The 19,449-nt window shown below is 44.6% G+C and overlaps 1 protein-coding gene across 2 annotated transcripts in view; it reads left to right on the top strand.

Moving 5' to 3' along the window:
- The window catches only part of ACVR2B (activin A receptor type 2B), a 104,860-nt gene that overhangs the window by 60,415 nt on the left and 24,996 nt on the right, over nucleotides 1-19,449 (top strand). For both annotated transcript variants that reach the window (XM_032098502.1, XM_032098509.1), the window contains exon 2: nucleotides 15,888-16,095. In XM_032098502.1, the coding sequence (XP_031954393.1) occupies nucleotides 15,888-16,095 (208 nt within the window). The remainder of the gene's footprint in view (nucleotides 1-15,887; nucleotides 16,096-19,449) is intronic.

The following is a 19,449-nucleotide window of genomic DNA, read 5'->3' as shown; positions in this document are numbered from 1 at the left end:
AGTGCTGCCTTAGAAGTGCCATTGGCATGTGCGGCATGTTCTGAAATTGCTAGGGAGAGTATATTGGATTGGGGTGGGGAAGGGAGGGAGAGACTAATTATATATAATCTTAAAATGAATTAGGTGATATAAATGTAATGAAAGCAAATCCTGTTCCTGGAGAGACTTTTCAGTTTGCATTTTGATATCCTAGGGCAATGGCATGTTGCTTTCTGACAGACAACCATTTGATTTGGAAATATGTGAATAATTGGGAAGTGAAACCTCTTTGAATTTGTTCCTTTCCCCTCTAGCATTTGAAGGACTAATTATAGGAAGAGATGCAGAATGCCCTGTGCGGGCATGGATGCAGCCAAGTTTCTACTTTGCTGGCTGCATGAGTCACTGTGCTGCATCCTGTGCTCTTTGATTGGTGTCCTTGCTTCGAAAATTATATATTTATTTTACATATGGAGAGGTAAGTGTCTTATGCTCCATGTCAGTGAGCCCTTGCTGAAGACACCTGTGCCAAAAGGATGCTCAGCAGTCGGTGGTGGAGGCTGGGAATGGGCTGGGACATGTGGGTGGCTGGGTAGGAGTAAACACCGATGTGAAAAGTGAGCGCCTGCAAGCTTCAGCATCTTGGCAAGACTTGTGCTGCTGGCTCGACTGGGAGGCAGCGCCCTCTTTTAAGATGATTTTAAAACGGGTCTCAGGATCCTCCTGTCTGCAGTTCTCTGCTTACCAGCAGCCAGATACTGACTCTGTTCCAGGCAGCAGGTACCGTCTCCCCACTGCCAGTCCCCTGGATGGCACAAGCAAAACCGATGTGACCAATCCGAGCTCTGTGAGGAGGAGAGAGGGTTAATCAGCTGCATGGCTGGTCTGAGGCACTTGGTCTCATTTATCATCTCTGCCTGTGCTCAGCCCCAGGATGGTGGGTGTCCCAGGGGAGTTAGGGCCAGCATTGGGGCGGGAGACACTGAAAGCATGAATAAAAATACTCCTCAGTCTGGAAAAAAAGCAGCATTTTGCTCTCCGGGAGAGCTCACAGATTCTAAATAATAATACTGTACAAGTGTATGACTATCATATATATGAAGTCCTCTGCCACTGAAGGTGATGTGCATGATGGGAGCAAAACTGCTGCTGGGTGGGCAGAGAGGTGGGGGAAGAGAGGGAAGCACTTACAGCAAGGAGATGGAGAAAAAGCTCCCAGGCTGTGTGTGAGATCTGTAGTTCCCAAGCTGTGCTCAGCAGACCCGTTATAGTATCTTCCGTTAGGCTTTTGTTGTTTAGGTAACATGGAAAGTTTGGGATCTTCTGACATGGATGAGTCAAATATTCCTGGTGGCTTGTTCCTGACTTGATGTATAACCTTGAGCTTGGAGCTGTGCCTCCTCCTCCGGCTCTCCCCACCTGTGATAACTGGGATGGTGACATTTGCTGCTCTTTGTAAAGCAGTGCTGGCATGGAGACCTGCAAAGTGGAATGGGGTAGGATGCAGGATGCGCTGCTCACTGTTCTGGCCGAGAGCCGACGCGTGAGGTTGCTCAAAATGCAGCACATCCTTTGTCTCACCATCTTTAGGCAATATGGTGTTTGGGAAGAATCTTAACACAGTGAGGACCAGATGTATGTTAAGCCCTTGGGGCCATATTGAAATGCAAATGGAAATGAAAGAGTGCATTACTTCCAAGAGTAGTCTAAGGATGAAAACACCGTGTTGGGAGACTGTGCATGGAAAGCAGATAGCTGGGTATGAGTCCTGACAATGCTTTATCCTGTTGGGAAACCTGCATGCAATGCAGTGTTGTATTTGGGGGTTTGAGATCATTGTTCCACAGATTATTTAAGCCTGGATGCATTTTTAGCTGGACTTTGTCTAAAGAATAAACATAGCCAGGGCTCTTTTCCAGTCATCAGCTAAACGGCCAGATCAAGGGCTTGAGTCAGCGATTCTTGCAAAACATTACTGACTGTCTTCAAAAATATTTCCTAGCACTTTTTGCTTTTGAAAATGTAATCATGCATAAAGTGATGTACGTTAGTTTTGCTTTGCTAATGATTCTGGTGCCTGGATTCTGTGTGTGTGTGTTGGATCTGCTTCTCACTTGCTTGTATGATGCTCTGCTTCCTACATTCATCCATGTACGCCTGAAACAGCAACCCAGAGATGGGACTCATCCTCTTCCAGGAATAAAAGAGCTACATTACCTCCTTCTGCAAAACCAGGATTTATATTTTTGCTGCTTTAGGGATGTGTGGCTTGTATGAGCAAAACTAACCTACGTATCCCACTAAAACAGCTGCTGCAGACAAAGGGCTCCAGTTCTTGCTGCAGGGCTTGTAGTTGTGCCTTGGATTTTGATTCAATCTGCAGAGTTACTTTTCAGTAGAAATACCAGTACCCTTCATATTTCATGATAAGACAGCTAATCCCCATTAGTTGTCCCATCTAGAAATTGTTCTTTGTATGGCAAGGAACACAAAATGTTCATTTCTCACTATGCTGAGTTGAAAGGGGGTTGTGAGATGCCAGCTTGGACCAAGCACTATGGTGACTTCTTCTCTCCACTTACATTTTGCAAAACTGTGTAGTGACTTCTGGATACTTAATTTGAGACATTTTAAACATTTTTTGTTCTCTCAAGAATGAGGCACCTTTTCAAGATAGCTTAAGCTGCCTATCCTGCATGAAAATATTTACTCCCTTTGAAACTCTTGGCCCTTCTAGAGTACAGCCAGGCAGGCACGTGGCTTCCTCTGCTTCAGTGTAAAGGTCACTTATGATGTGTTGTTAATGAATAATTACTACTGCATGCTTCCCTCTTTAAATGGCAGGGGCATCCTTGCTACTTAAAACATTAAAAACTTGTTAAGATGGAAAATACCAGCAAAGAGACAAAAAACCTGTGCAAAATCTCTGTCTATTGGGAAATGGTTGCAAGGGCAGCAGGGATGGACTCTGGCAGGAAGAGGGCTTTGTGTTCTTCTCTCAGCAGCTGTTGGCTCCAAATGGCACTTCTGGGCTCAGGGCAGTTGTTCAGAGGGATTGAGTTCCTCAAATCCCAGCATGAAAAGAAATGCAGGCTGTCTGGATGGATGGGAATGGAAATCAAGAGCAAAGTTGCAGTCAGTAACATACTGCATTTGGTTGGCCAGTAGCTGCTTGGATCTTTCAACATTTGAATTATTTTTAAATTATGTTTTTAGGTTGAAGGCATGCAGTATAGGAACTGGACAATGGCCAGACTAGGCCAGAACAAAAGCCCACCCAGCCCAGTGGTCTGACCCCATCTTTTGCTGAAAGATGCCTGGGGAGAAAAGGCAGAACAAGAAAGTGCATGTGGTTCTTCTTAAAACATTATGGGGAATCTTCTGAGAAGATTGTGATTCCCACATCACCTGCCCTTTGGGTGAGGAACTGCCTTCTGCAGGTGTGCTTTGAGCCTGGCTCTCACCAGCTGTGATTGGTTCACCCTTCATCACTTGTTTCCCTCTTCAGCAGCTGCCCCACTCGGGCCATCATAGAGCTGGAGGAGGTTGATCAGCAGTTTTATTCTCCAGTTTTAATTCATCATGAAGAAGAGTGGATCTCTCAGTGTTCACCAGAGCTCCCAGGATATTGCTAGAATAGTAGGTTATGTTTTCCTGGGGTTGTTGTATTAAAGACAGTGAATCCTGTACTAAAGTATTTATATTGAAATACTTGAACTGTGACATGATGCCCATGGAAAATGAATACAAGCAGCGTGGGCTGACACTTTCCTACAGTCTTATCTTTGTTCCCAAAGAAAGATATAAAGGTGGAGGGATTCCCACCTGTGCTGCTGCCTTGCCTGGGGCAGGTGTGTTCACCTGCTTGTTGGTGTGGAAGCAGATGGTCCTGCACCCTCCAAAAAGTTATCAAAAGCTTTGTTTGCTCTTCTCAGATGGCTGCAACGCCTTACCAAAGTTCAGGGAAATTGGCTGAAGAGCACTGGGATCTATGTGTTCAAACCTAGTGGCAAGATTAGTGGTTTTATTGCTCAACTGGCTGCTGTCACTGTGAAGCTTTTCACATTGCCTTGGAACTTTTTATTTTCTTTAGTGAAGAATAGAATTTACTGGTAGCATGTCTTCCATTTCTGTCCCTGCTGATTAGCAGGAGTGTACAGTAATGTCACATAAAGTACCTTTTTATTAGAGAGGTGTGAGTAGTTTGCATGCCTGTGTCCCCAGGTAAATCTGAGCAGGGGGAGGCAGAGAGAAGACGTGTTCAGGGTTGTAGTTTGCTCATCTCTCTCTAGCTGCCGCTCCTCTGTGTGTGCATTCCTGCAGGCACCTCTCCCATCTTCCAGCTCAAGCACATGGACCAAAACAAGTGATTATTGCATCTTGCTGATGAAGCTCTTCAGGCAAAAGGAGAGGGTTTAACTGCAGCTTAAATTGTTCATGTTACAGGTTATGGAGGAGTGTTCAAAAGATTTGGGTTGGAAGGGATCTTTAAAGATCCTTTCGTTCCAACCCCCCTGCCATGGGCAGGGACACCTTCCATTGACCAGGTTGTTCCAAACCCCATCCAAACTGGTCTTGAAGACCTTCAGGGATGGGGCATCTACATTTTCTCTGGGCAACCTGTTCCAGTGCCTCACCACCCACCCAGGAAAAAATTTCTTCCTAATCTAAATTTATCCTCTTTCAGTTTAAAGCCATTTCTCGTTGTCCTATCACTACAGGCCTAGGCAAGGAGTCGTCTTCCACCTTTCTGGTAAACCTCCTTTGTATATTGAAAGGCTGCAGTAAGATCTCCCCGGAGCCTTCTCTTGTCTTGGATTCTCATTGCATTTCCAGAGATAAATCCCTCTAAATACTTGTGGTGTCTCTGAAAGTGCCCAGAAAAGGGCACCCACATCTCCTTATTCTCCTACATCAACATCTAATTAGCAGCATCAGAGATGGTGCTAGTGGAGATCGCCACCTATCCAAGGTCAGGAAATTGGGAGTACTGTGCTGAATCTTAGAACATTACTTTATGCTTTTTTACGTAATATTGGAGCCTGGTCACCATGGGAACGGGCATCTAAATAGAAAGTCGAACTGGAAGGGAATGTACCCAGTTTCTGGGGTGGAGCTGTTGAGCTCATGCCATCCAGAAAGTTTAGATGTGGATGGAGGGGAAGTTCTTCCTTCACTCCATGTGTGCACTGCAGTCCAAAGTGTTTTAGTCTTCCTATGGTGTGAGAAAACCAGGAAGGCAAAGATCTGTCCCAGAGCACACAGTTATTTTATTGCTTCCCACCTGAGAAACAGGCAGGATTTCAATTTCCTGGGACAATCTGCTCAAAACCATTTTTATTTCAAAGTGGTATCTGGATGCTGGTGAATGCATGTAATCAAAATGAAAGCTAATAGGTGACTTTATTTCTCCCCATGCCCCTTTACATAAAATCTCTTCAGCATCTCTTTTATAACTTGTCTTTAGAGAATCACTGCAGTTATCCAGCCGTTTCTTCCGTGCCTTTCATTATTGTAACAGAAACAATCACTGGAAATTGCATGATGGTATTGGGTTGTGCTACATTCCTTCCTCAGGTCGTTTGACAGCAGCTTTTTTCAATAGACTCAGAGGAGAAAGGTACATTTCTGTAAACATGAGACAAGTCCTAGATGTGCTGTAGCCACTTGGGAGAAAATTCCATTGTAAAAGAAGCTCTTAAAATTGCTCATGTGGGATTTGCCATTAAGAGCATAAAGACTGGAGAACTGGACTTCTGATTTGGCTGGCAACTTGCTTCTCATCCTCAAAGAATTTTAGGAATGTCTTTACTTCCTTTTGGAGGGCTTAAGGCTAGTTTGTGATTGCAAGGGCCAGAGAGTTGCTTTTTTCCTGCCTCTCTTCTCTTTCAGACTAGGTTCTGCTGGCTTGTTAACTCTTGAAATACCAGCGTACACAAGGAAAGAGCTTTTTAAAAGTCAGTGGTTTCTTCTGCAAACCTTGAACGACCTGAAGGTCTAGAGTGTAATGCAAAAGGTGTCCCTTGCACCAAGGAGTTATCAAGTATTTTCACATGTACTGGTGTGGGCTGGGTGAAGGAATCTCTGCTTGGGATGTGGTAATGGATGCTTGTCCTTCATCAGTGTAAGACTGGCTATAAACTGTGCTCATGCTTTTTTGTGTGCTGCACTTCCATCATGTTCTTATCCCTTGAGCTGAAATGCACCAGGCTGTCAGACCGTCAGTGACTGCTTATGTGCTGGGGGGAATGCAGGTCAGGCTGGCAGCTAAAATGTGCATGTTTTATTCTCTAGAACATGGAGAAATAGGGAGATTTTGTCATGGTGTATTTTGTACGTGAATGGTCTTTGCCCAAAAGGGCTTGATACCCCATCAACACAGTGAATTCTCGAGCTTTGCTGCAGCTCAGAGCTCTGTGCAAAGAGCTGCGCAAGCACCCCCTGCATGGTCCTGCAACATTTCTTGTCACTGAAGCCCTTGGTTCCTCTGAAGCAGAAGTTTGGTTTTCTCAGGTGAATAAAGAAGAGACACCAGTTGGCACCTGCCAACAACCATCCATCATCACGCTGGAAGTGAGGTTTGAACTTAGACATCTGTAAGATTTTCTCTCTGCCACTGCCTCCCCTTCAACTGGCTGGCAAGGAGAAGCTATGATGTAGCAGAAAGGTACTCTTAAAAACCTTTCTAGGTAGAGATCATCTTCTTCCACTGAGAGCATTTTCAAATTAATTCTTCCCTGAGTTTCTCACTTGCTCATGTAATCTGCTGATTAAGTGAGTCATCTCTATGGTGTATTTGAATTCTGGTCAATGATGGAGTTTAAAACAGTGATTTTTGAACCAGTTCCATGGTTTAGAGTGGTCGTGGTTTTTTTATTGCCTTTCTTCCTCCTTCCTGCCGAGAAAACTGCTCAACTCCAAGCTTTGATTATTCAAGCAGAAGAGGGTGACAGGAACACAAACAAGCATCATTTAATTCTTGGGGACACGTTTTCCTGATGCTTGACCTTTTGGACTTCCCACATCTTCTTGTCCATTTACATGCATTACAGTTTTTCCAATTACCAGTGAATTAAATTTGGAATTGTGGTATTTGGAAATGTCAAGCAGAATCAATAGAAAAGCACTTGGGGCCCAATCTTAGTAGACTCAGCACATTTGAAAGCATATTTGAAATGTTCCTACTGATAAATCTTGGAGGACCCTGTGTAGATTATGAATTGAGGTGCTGCTGTTCGGGTACCAAAGCTCTCTGTGGCATGCCAGGTGTGCTGTGCTGTGTTGGACACACATCACTCTCTCCCTGGAGAAGACCTCAAAACTCAGGAGCTCTGAAAAGCATTTCTGCTGGTGGCAGTGGTATGGGATGATGAGGACAGTGGGATGGAGCAGATGCACGTGAAAGAGCTGGGAAAGGCATCGCCACATGATTATTGCTGTTCCTTAAACCTCTGCACTCCACAAGGAGATGCTCCCACACCCTCGTTCCTTTGCGTGGAAGGAAATTCATTTTTTAGGCTTGCTTTGAAAGCTTTTCAAAACTTCGCTGTGTGTGGGGAAAATATTTATGAATGTACGTGATTTCACTTCCTCCTCCCATGCTCTTTGGAGACCCCATGCTGGCTCCCGAGGAGAATGGGAAAGAACAAATGATTGTGTTTTAAATGTCATTTCAGAACTTGCTGCATATTTTACTTAGTGATTTGTGGCATCTGGTCAAGACTTGCCCTCTATTTGATTTTCAGGAGTGCAGTTGGAAATACCTTAATCTTGCAATTAAGCTCTAATATTTTCCGTTACAGAGATTGCAAAGTTTGGCTGCTGAGACACCTTCTTGGTAGCTTGTGTGCAGAGTGCTCAGCCCACAAGGGGCCATTTTTCATGCCAAAGAGTAGTCACTGCTGTTACAAGCCAAATAAATGGCCTGCTTAATGCTTTTATAAATGCACACCTCAAATTCAAGGAAAACAAATAAAAATCTTGATAACTATATACCTGTTTGGAAACTTGTGGTCTGGGGGAGAAAACACAACTTCTCCATTATGGAATTCCTCTGTGGAGCAAGTAATTTTCTTGGTGTAGCAGGGTAAAGGAAGCCTGGAGGTATTTTCTAGTGAATTGAGGGGGATGGAAGAGCATCATTTCAGAGGTGCTGCCTGAGGTGGCATCCCTGGGGATGGTCACACACAGACAGGCAGCAGCTCAGCAGCTCTGGGAGCTTGGATGAGCGATCTACAGCTTCTCGTGCTCTCTCCACCCCACGCCGTGCGCAGGCGGGCGGGCGGCAGCAGTGCCCTTTTTGGATCTGTGACTTTGTGTTTGTCACTGCTGGCTTCATTTTGATTTCATTCTCTTGGGTGTAGCTGAGGGGTGTGTATCTGTGAAAAAAAACCAAAAAAACAAAAAGGAAAAAGAGATTAGGCCTTTTCTGTGTGTTATTACTAATCCGGTTTGAGCTCTGCTGTTCAAATTGCCTCGTTTGTGACCCAAAGTGCATTTAAACATGAACTGCAGAAGCACCACGGCATTAAATGCTTTTGATTGATCTCCCTGATGGTTTTATTAAAGAACTAAAATCTTTTTGGGGGAGACAGATACAGTTAGTGATGTGAACAGAGAAATGTAATTACATTTTTGGCTTTGTCCTTAACTGAAATGATACAAAATAGGATTTTTCTAATGGATAACTAAAATGATCTCTTCTTTAAATAAAATATAGAAATGACCCTCTGAGTTCAAGTCAAAAATGCTCTGCTTCCAAAAATTGATTAACTGCTGGCAACGTTTCTGTCCTGCCGCACACCAGGCCAGCCGGTGACCTGGCCAAACCTCCTTGGATCGCTCTGCCTGGCCAGAGGAATGATTTACTAAACCTTTTCCTGAGAGATCCTCCCCTTTGGGCCAAGAGATTAATCTCATCAGCTCTGTGTGCACGTATGTGTGTGTGTACACTCAGTATTTCACTCAACTGAGTATCGCTGTCATCTCACTTGGCTCTGCAGGAATCCGCCTGGTTTTGTGGACTTGTGAGGAGCTGGGATGCTCCATGTCCTTCTCCATGTCCTTTTCCTACCCACCCGTTTGACTTAAAATACCAGGGAAATTATTCAGAAGAATTACATCCTTTCCCTGAGCTGTAGTGTTAACTCCTGAAATGCAATCCTTATATTTTACAGAACAGGTTTTGCTGTCAGTTTGGGGGAAAATTCTAATAAAGATCTAATTCTTTGGAGTAATTTCCTTGTTATCGTTTACTGACTTAAACCCAAGTTAAAAAAGAGATATATGGGGGGGGGTGGGGGGGGGTTTGCTACACAGATGTCCGTGGAAGCTGTGAAGTGTGAGTCATGGTGTGAATATAGAAGCCCTGAGTTGTCATCCCTGGTGAGCAGGGAGGATGTATTTCTTAATATTAAAGTTCCTTTTTTAATTTTAAAAGAAAATGACTTAAAGCCTCCTGTCCTTTTGAGAGTGGTTGTCAATGGCATCATTGCAGGTTACCATGGCAATATATGCTGAGATAATGGATTAACAGCCATTGATTGACTCGAAAACTTGGAGCTCTTTTACTGTGGGATAAGCCAAATCTATTGACAGAAAACAAAATTCCAGGTAATATCTTCCCTTGGCGTTACACCTTCGCTTTCTCGGTGCTGCCTGTGCACAGATTTACCTGATCTGGCTTAAGAACCAAAACATTTTGCAATAGTAGATGCTTCTAATTAGCCATCCCTGCATCCAGCTGGTTGGATGGGGCATCTCTGCCTGGTCAAACACTGGCCACTGAGGTCCCCAAAGGTGGGGTGAAATGTTGGCTTCAGAAAGAGGCTCTGCAGAGTCACAGAGGTTTGTTTCTGCTGTTGTTTAAAGACTTTTGTGAAAGAACAGGGGACAAAAGCAGCAAGTTTTCAAATCCTCGTGTACAGTTATGTGCTTAACCACAGATGTCATCACGAGTTTGATGTTTTGCCTAAAAATGTATTTAGCCCCTATTATTTAAGTACAGCAGGAATGAAATCACCCCACTTGGGGAATACATGCTGGAGCAAGGCTTAGGAATTGCACATTCGTTTTGTAGAGATGCAACTGGGTGATCTCTCCAGAGCAACATTTTCCAAACACTCCCAGTTGCAAGCCTTCATCTGGCTTGATTTTGAATTTCTAGCAACAACTATTGGAAATTATTTAATTTGCAGTCCTGCATGTGATTTCTGGGCAGGTGTCTGGGAGAGGGAGAGCTGGGAGGCAGCAGCTCTCTTTCCCTGCTTTTCCTTCCCCACCAGTGCCTCCGAGAGTGCTCCACAAATGCTTAGATTGTGGTCCCCCATTGAAGGGCGTGCCAAAATGCAGCTGTGGGTTTGGAGGCAGCTGGTTTAGCATCCCCTGGCAAGGGGGTGAAGTGGCTCATCCCAGCAGATGCTGCACTGCAAGGTGAGCACCCAGCAGCCTCGGATTTCCCAGCTCTGCTCACCCCTGCCATGGTTTGAGGGAGAGATCTCTGAAAGCAAACCCGAACCTCAAACAAAAGGCCCAACTTCCATAATCAGACTTGCAAGAATGCATCCACAGTTGCTTAATTGCTACATGCAATTACCCTCCAAATTAGAGGGCAATTACCCCAATTCAGTGCACAATCTCCGCCGTTTTATATTATAAAATTACACGTACAAATAGCTATATAGGGACATAACGAAGTGTTTGCAAATAACTTCAGCTGCATACACTGTTTCATATATAAAGCCCGGTGGTTTTGACAGTCAGGCAAACAGACTGTCTGGTAAATCACTCAGTGTTTATGCAGACTATTTTGACACATCCCATCTTTTCATATATACTTTCATTTTAGGTTTTCAAAAGGGGACAGGCAGAGATAAAGAACTGAGATTTATAGCAGCCTTCAGCCTTGGGGAAGATATTCCCTATGTATCTAATTATGAGATAGGAGCCCAGCAGCTGCTAACACCTAGACCTGGAGTTGCTACACTGGATCTTGGCTATAATTTAGAAGCTGTTGGATAATGATACAGCCTCAGTGATCTGTCAGCGACTCCAAATTAGGAGAGCAGGGTTTACTTTCAGATCAGCAGCAAGGTCCCATGTCTCAGCAAGCTGAAGTCCTTCAGTTCACGAGGATCTTTTTTTAATGAGCTCCCTCTGCGCCTTGCAACTCCCAAGTAGAGGGGAGAGGTCTTTCCCTGTCGCAAGGTGCTTTGACTGCTCTTCCCATCATTATGTGCCTCAGATGGGTGCTGGGGGTCCTGCTTGGCAAAAGCCTGGAGATGCTTCAGTCATTTGGAGCACAAAATTGACCCAGGGGAATCAGCGTAATGACAGTTCCTCAGGACTGAGGTCAGAAAGTTGATTTCCACCCCAAAAATGGGTGATGGTGGGTAGCCTCCCTCTGCCTTCATGATGTATGGGAGTTATTTGGGCTTGGTATTTTGTGTAAAGGTATTTCTGTGTGGCTTTTGTTCGAGCCACACTGCGTCATCCCCGAAGCGCTGGGTGGATGCAGTGGGATGCCAGAAACCCATCTGCTCCTGCAAAGCCTGGTTCTTCCTTAGACTTTGATTTCAAACAGGACTTCAGGCTTTATTGCTTAAACAAGTATTCATGGCTTGTGGTATTAAAACGCTGATTGTTTTTGCCTGGCTGCTGACACGAGGCTCTTTTCCATGGAGAGAGCTGGGGCTGACAGTGGGATGCAGTGCTGGGGATGCTGTGCTTCTGCCCCATGTCCATGCTCCTGCCCCACATCCATGCCTCTGCTTTGCAACTTTTTTTCCCAAATTTTGCATTTGGTGGAATAGGCTTAGGCAGGAGAGGAATGGGAGCCAAATGAATGAGACCAGGTTCCAACAGCAATCTTCAAACACTTGCTTAGCAAAGGTTTTATATCTCATTGCACCCAAGTCCCATTGATTGTCTGCCAAAAGCCGGGCAGTTCTCTGGGATTTTTATTTTCCATCCTGCATGAGCAGGATATTACCAGGCAGTGCCACCAAATGAAGGAGCTCAGGAGCTTTCCTATGTACCAAGGCTGCTATGAGGCAGATGACTAGAGCATTGTGAGGAGGGGGAGAGCAGGACTCTGGGGACACAGCCCCTTTAGTCTGTCTCAGGCTGTGGTTTGTAACTGCACTGAAAGACTTGTTTCAGGAAAAGCTCTTTTAGCCAAAATTAATGATGTCCCTCCAGTTAGATCCTCAAGTTTGGTGCAACACTTCTCTTGGACCAGGTTGTACTGCTGGGGGCACAGGGGAGCCCAGTCAAGTCCTTGTGCTGATGCATCAGCTGTGTGAAAGGAGACAAGCTCTTCCTGCACATATTTTGGGGAATACCCTCTGATTCTTCTTGCAACTTGAAATGAGAAGCAGGACATGGTTATCCATGCCTTTGTCACTTGGAAGAATAGTTTGTGCTGGCAGGGACCTTTAAAGCACATTTAGTCCAACTCCCCTGCAGCAAGCAGGGACATCTTCAACTACATCAAGTTGCTCAGAGCTCTGTCCAGCCTGACCATAAATGTTTCCACAGATGAGATATCTACCACCTCCCTGGGCAACCTGTCCCAGTGTTTTATCACCCTCATTGAGAAAAATATTTCTTCCTTATATCAAATCCAAATATTTTTTTAGTTTAAAACCATTACCCAATGTCCAGCTCAGTGTGTTTTACAGACGTACAGTGGCCTTGGGAGTATCCATTGCCCAGGGTGGGAAGAGGAGGGAGGAAAAACTACCTGGCTCCCTGGGGATGCAGGAGCAAAGCTCAGATTTCCTTCTCTTAGTCACCACCTTTCTCCCTCAAAGGGAAAAGCCCCTGTTTTGACTCCCCCTCCCTCTGTTCAGTGAGGGTTTTACCGAAGAGAGTGCAGAACAGGCAGTTAGCTGCAAACTCTGGTCTCTGCGTGATCCATTACAGAGCAAGGTGTGAGTGTTTCTTGATGAGCTAAAGCAGCAGGTAAATTAATACCCAGGCCTGGAGACGTGCCCCTTCCTGCTGAGACCATCTTGGGTACAAACAGAAGGGTTTCTTGCAGTTGTGAGCACCCAGCGGGGTGAGGATCCTACCAAATGGCTTTTAAAGAGATCTGAAAGCAGATAACAAACACGCAGGTTTTTAAAGTGTCTTCTTAATGCAAGCATCCTTAGGAGCTGTTATAAAGAAAGCATATATCTATTTAGTCATCCAAAACTTTATGCACGCTTTTATTCAAATCATCTAAACTTTGACAGCGGGGGGAAAACTGGGAAAGGCCTTTTTCCTGGCGCGGTTGCTGTTTGCAGAGTTGGGTTTGCATGTTTGCAAGCAGCTCTTAGTCTTCAGCTGAAACTTGTTCCAGAAAAGACAACTGTCTTGGGGGAAGGGAGCCTGGGCTCAACACAGGATTTAGCAGCCTCAGTTTGCTGGTCCCATATCCGATACAGCTCCCGCTTCACATCTTTTCAACGTTCCCTTTCCAAAGCACAGTGGAAATATCGAATCTCACCGCAGCTCTGTGCATTGCATTGACCGTTGTTGCAGGTGGAGAAAACACAGCCTATGTGATATTGCTTGGGGTTGCACATGCTGGTGGCTGAGCTAGGATTAGATTTTGGGGCTGCTTTCCAGTGAAATGGTTCATTAAACCTCCCAGCTTTCTGGGAGGTGGAGTTGGGGAGGCAGAGAAAATTTCTGTCTTGGTCAAAAGTGATATTCAGTTTGGGATGATGAAAATGATATTACAGAGTGTATTTGCAGGAGTTGTGCAGAAGGTGAAAAGTGAGGATTAGGTGTCAGGTACCAGCTGGTAGCTGTGTTACAATGGTAGACTTGTTACAATGAAGGTGCATTTTACAATGAGGGTGGTGAAACTCTGGCCCAGGTTGTCCACTGAGGTGGTGGTTGTAGAAGTATTCGAGGTCAGGTTGGACTCTGAGCAACCTGGTCTAGTTGAAGATGTCCCTGCTCATTGTAGGGATATTGGACTAGATGACCTTTAAAGGTCCTTTCCATCCCAAGTCATTCTATGATTCTGTGAAGTTAAGATATTTATTCTTTCCTTTGTAAGTAAAAAAGATATCGCCCTCCACCCCCACACGCAAGAAAAAGCTCTTTTACTTTCCTGCTGATTTAACCAGTATTTAGCAAAAGTGCTTAATCTGCCCTAAAAATATACGGTGTAAGTATCAAGAGAACAAATATCAAGGCTTTAACAAGGAGTGTCAATATTGACATTGTTCTGTGTTGAGGGATATTGGTAGGTTGTTTTCATTATTGTAAGCAACTTGTCAGAGGAAAACTCTGATGGAGCTTTGCAAGCGCTGATAAAACCTGCAGGTGCTATTGAAATTGAGCTCTCGTTCATGTGTGCTTTGAATATAATTTCCAGTTTCAGAAGTCAGCTTTATGACATTCTCATACCCCTACTCCCTTGCAGTCTCCCATGATGCAGATCAAGCAGTCTCCCTAAATAGAGTTATGAAGGGTTGAACACCTCTTCAGCCTGCAAAGACATCTTAGTGTGATGAGTTTGCTCCGTGCCATGAAAATGACCCACTGCTGAGTCCAGGTGTTGGGATTGGGAGCAGGTTAGACACATCATTCCTAGCTTATTCAGAACTGTGGTTTTCCATCTAGAAACCTAGTTCTAGCCTTCACAGAGGTCTGGCTATTCTGGGAGCACAGCACTTTCGTTTTACCATCCTGCGGGACCTATTTGTGTTTTCTACCCAGTTGTCAACATATTTTATTGAGATACCTACGTTTTCCATGATTGCAATCCATCAAAATAATGGCCAGGCCTGACCTTGCCTTAGGTTGGGTAATCCCAAAGAGAGATGGCTGCAGGGCATTTCAGGATTTACAGAATCATCAGCTTCATGGTACAGGGCACACAGTACCTTTTGTGTTTGTCTGCTTACAAGATGTGCGTTTGTTTCATTCTTCATTTTGTTTTAAAGTAATCCTCAAAATGCCACAAAACAGAGTATTTCCAGATGAAGAGAAGATTTCTAAGGTTTAGGACAAAGGAGATCACCTGCAGATATCAGTGTTCCCTTACTTGACTCTGGTTTTAATGGATGTGTCTGCAATTGTATTTCAGTTCTGCCATATGGTGGCTATGGGGGAATTGTTTCCCTGGGGACAGTAGGAGCTCCATAGTCCTTTGGTACAAGGTTCTAAAGCAGGAAAGACCCACAGGATATGGAGACTCCTTTGTTTGTGGTGGCCAAGCATCCGTTTGTGGTGGCCAGTCTTGTTTTGGGGAACAGTTTGTTGCTGAAGGGCTTGTTTGAGTGGAGAGGCACGGGGAGCCGTGTCAACTGCAGCTAAAAACGTGGCATTTATCATATGGAGACTTGCCCAAGTAAGTCTGAACCAGGCTCTAAGTGAGGAATTGCCACTGGTCTGGCCCTCCTCTGCAGGATGAATATTATCTGTTCTCAGTTACATCCTACCCATGGAAGAAACTGTATTTTTAGGTGATGTTTCCCAGAGTAGTGGTGGAGAGGGAGAGTCCACTGCATGACATCCCAGCAAGCATCAAGTAGCACCCTGGGAGGTTGTCTTTCCTAATCAAGGTTTCTGTGGTTAGACATTACTGGGTATGTGTTGCCTTGTGCGTCCCCTTTTTTAGGGTCCTAAGGTTGAAGCATTGTGCAGAGGAGATCTGGAAAGTTCTCAGCTGGCCTCTTGACTTCACCATGAGCTCCTGTGTGACCTTAGGCAAACCTGACCTCTCCATCCCCCACCTCAACCCAGAGGAGAGGAATAATCTGTGCTGAAGCTCACACTGCTGAGCTGCTCAGCTCCCAGGGAATCAAATGTATGCATCACCTAAAACACAGCCATGTGGAGATATGCTTCCCAAGATTTATTCCTGATTTTACTTGAATGTTCTTGGGGCTTGATTTCTTTTTCAGGACCAGGCCATGGGGAGGCTGAGACAAGGGAGTGCATCTACTACAATGCCAACTGGGAGCTGGAGAAGACCAACCAGAGCGGCGTGGAGCGCTGTGAGGGGGAGAAGGACAAGCGGCTCCACTGTTATGCCTCCTGGAGAAACAACTCGGGCTCCATCGAGCTGGTGAAGAAAGGCTGCTGGTTAGATGACTTCAACTGCTATGACAGGTAATAGCCCAACTGGTTTATCTAAATACAGGTTTAATCAATCCTCTAAGTGCAAAGGCTTGTGATTTTTTGCATAGAGGAAAAGAAGGCAAGTCCAAGTTAATTGGCAAAATCATCCCCTGTAATTACTTCTGTTGCTAATGCAGCTCTCAGAATTGTCACTTACCTGCTTTGACTTTCTAAATAGAAGCTGCAAAAGGCACTTTTAGGGGTTTTGTGTTGTGTTTTGTTTTGTTTTTTTTCATACCTAGCAAAGCTTTGATAATTCAAGCATTCATTGAAAAACCTGTCCTGTACCATCAAATGAAGAACAATATGTTCTTCCAGGAGCATTTGGCGATAGAAGTGAAAACTTGGAATCATTTGGAGTTGTCTAGAAAAGCACAGATATCTGGGGGTGGTTAGGGGTTGAGATATTCTGGCGCTTGTGATGTGGCAAAAAGTTCCACCGTTCTTTGGCTGAGTGAAGAGAAGGGCCAGGAGAAAGAGTGGGGCAGCAAAAGCAATATGAGTTTGTGTGGCACTGCCTGTAGAGAGCTGAAAAGAAGTGAGGTTTTGTAGTACGAAGGCTCCAGCCTCATTAAATAGCTGGGAAAATTAACTAGTCTTTTCTCACTTCCCTTGATGCAATTCTACAGGGGGGAAAAGAATTACAGCTAAAGAAAACAGCCCTATGAAGTTCCGCAGTTGAAAAGGACAGTGTTCAGTAGCTCTAAGCTCAGGGGTTTTGTTAAAAAAAACCCAAACCAACGATTAACAAACCAAGCCAAGCCCAGCCCTTTCAATAAGGATTAGCAACATAAAATTCAAGGATTTGCCTCGATATAACACCGATGCAGGTTGATCTCACCTTTGTGCAATTCTCAGCTGTGCATGTTTGTAGCTTCTCCTTCCGAAAGTTTTAGGAACACCAGGCGCTAAGCTGTGGGGTTAAAGTGGGATGAGATTTGTCCAATGGCCGCAGCGTTTTCTCCCTTTGGTGCTGTACACTTCCCCAGCTTTTGTACCTGTTGTTTTGGCTTATTTCAACTGTGAGTTGTTCCTCCTCTTTGTTCTATTTTTAGCTCCAGGGTTACTTTCCTACCACACCTACTCCCTTGCCAATTGAGTAGCCAGGCTCTATATATAGTTAAATTTTTATTCTTTCCCAATAAATCAATCCTCCTTGGCCCATTAGTCATCTTAATGCTGATTCTTCTGAGAACAGAGGGTCACTGTAGTTTCCTACTTCCAAGCAGAAGTGTTTACTGTAAACAGATTTCTCCTTTCAGTGCCTGCTCTCATATCCAGTGACACTTGTATTGTCACTGAGTGTCTCTGCAGGGTTGTAGTGGTTCTTAAACTTTGCTATAATGTGTTGCTCTGTTACAATGGTAAAAAGTTTCCAGGGCTCCTCACCAGTCTTTTGCAGCCATAGAATTGAGCATTCAGTATGCCACAGCCTGACTTTTCAAAGCCACGAATTCCAGGGCAAAGCTAAAACACCTTCTGAGAATTAAAAAGCAGTACAAATATCAAAAGCAACATTTGAAATAAACGTTAGCTTTAATTATATAAAGGAATAAAGCCTCTTTAAATGCAGTGCTTTTCATTTTTTCTCTTCCCTTGAGTGCCCTTGGCAGACTTTCATGCAGGCAGTGTTGCATACCAAGGTGGCAAAAAAGGCTAAAATGCTGATTTTTCGATCAGTGGTGCTGTGCTGATGCCCTTTGTGTCTCTGGCACCTTTGGATGCCGAGTTTCTGGGAGCAGCCTTGGCAAATGCACCTATGTTCTGCCTCCCTGATGCAGGGCATGGTCCTGCTCTGTTGACTGCTGCTGCTGCTCTTGGAGCACAGGCAGCACACGCTGGGATATGCCAAGTGCTGCCTCCTTTGTCGCTGCAATGTGGAAAAATTTTGGAGTGCAAGGGTTGGGACATTGAGGGTGATGGCTCCTTACTCTATTCTTCATCTTGAGGAAACAAGAACGTGGCACATGTACATTTAAGGTTATAGGGAAAAGGTAGTGTTTAAAAATCGACTTGTGTGCGCTCGTTTATTTACACAGCCCTGCCGGAGAGGTCATGTTCACATTCCCTGCAGAGCACGTGAACCTCTCCGAAACGTGCCCTCACTGCCACAGAAAAATGTGTCATTCTCTCCCACTGTCTCATTCGTAATATTTGCTAAGTGTAACATGTCATACATACCTGGATGGCTTCACTCAGAGGCAGGGATAATGAATTGCAGATGTGGAGCAGGCTGTTTTCACTCATTAGCTTGATTTCTTAACCAACAGATTTAGCAAAGGATGTGTTTTCTATTGAAGGCTCCAACACTGATGCTGTTAAATCCAAAGGGCTTGTTATCTGATTTCACAAAAAAGCATCTGGAAGCATTGTTTAACTTGTTGAAACATCTTTGTTCATTTGAATAAGTCAAATGGCCACTTTTTTGCTTTGAAGTTTAAAAAAATGAGAGCCTGAAAAACAAACCAAGTGCTTCCCGGATGAAACCTTGGAGGAGACAGTTTTGCTATAGCCAGTTTTTTCTCTCAAAGGGAATAAAGCACTGAAAACTACCCAGTGCTAGGATTGAAGATAGCCCTTTCCATTCTTCTCATGGCAGTATGTCAGTGATACCACAGAAAGGGAGGCTTGGCTTGGGTTCAGAAATGAGTAATAATGTCAAACGCATATGATTGTTTTGCTACTTCCTCCAAGTGGCTGAGGGAAGGAAGTTATGCATATAATTTAGCTGGGTTTCAGGAAATAGTTTGATACAGTTCTCTGCGGAGAGCAGCTCTGCAAGCCTAATAACTAAAGCAGAGTGTAGCATAGCAAAAGGTGGCAGGGAAGGGAAGCAACATTTAAGAAACAGAAAGAAATGACAGCTAGAGTACTGCGAAAATCACTGCACATCTCTTTTGGCATTGATCTGTGGGGAGAGGGAGGATGTGTGGAAGTGGAGTTGGTCTGATCCATGGAAGTCCCCTAAGGCCTTGCACAATGTGGAAGGAAATCTCTGTGCTGGGAAGGCTGTAGCAGTACCTGGATAAGAGGCTAAGGCAGAAAATGAGAGCTGCAACCTGATTTTCTTAAAGGTTTTTTGTGCAGAAATAAGCTTTTTATGGAGGACATGGCGCTTGAAAATTAAACTTAAAAACTCCAGAAACAAAATGAGAATCATAGGACCCTAGAGTGGTTAGGGTTGGAAGGGACTTTCAAAGATCATCTAGTTTCAACCCCCTGCCGTGGGAAGGGATACATTCCACAGGACCAAGGATGATCCAAGTCCTGTCCAACCTAACCTTGGAACACTCCCAGGGATGGGTCATCCGCAGCTTCTCTGGGCAACCTGTGCCAGCGCCTCAC

Source organism: Corvus moneduloides, chromosome 1 (assembly GCF_009650955.1).
Source record: "Corvus moneduloides isolate bCorMon1 chromosome 1, bCorMon1.pri, whole genome shotgun sequence".
NCBI classification, from domain to species: Eukaryota; Metazoa; Chordata; class Aves; order Passeriformes; family Corvidae; genus Corvus; species Corvus moneduloides.
The sequence above is the reverse complement of the archived record's forward strand: the minus strand, read 5'-3'. Positions and strand labels throughout refer to the sequence as shown.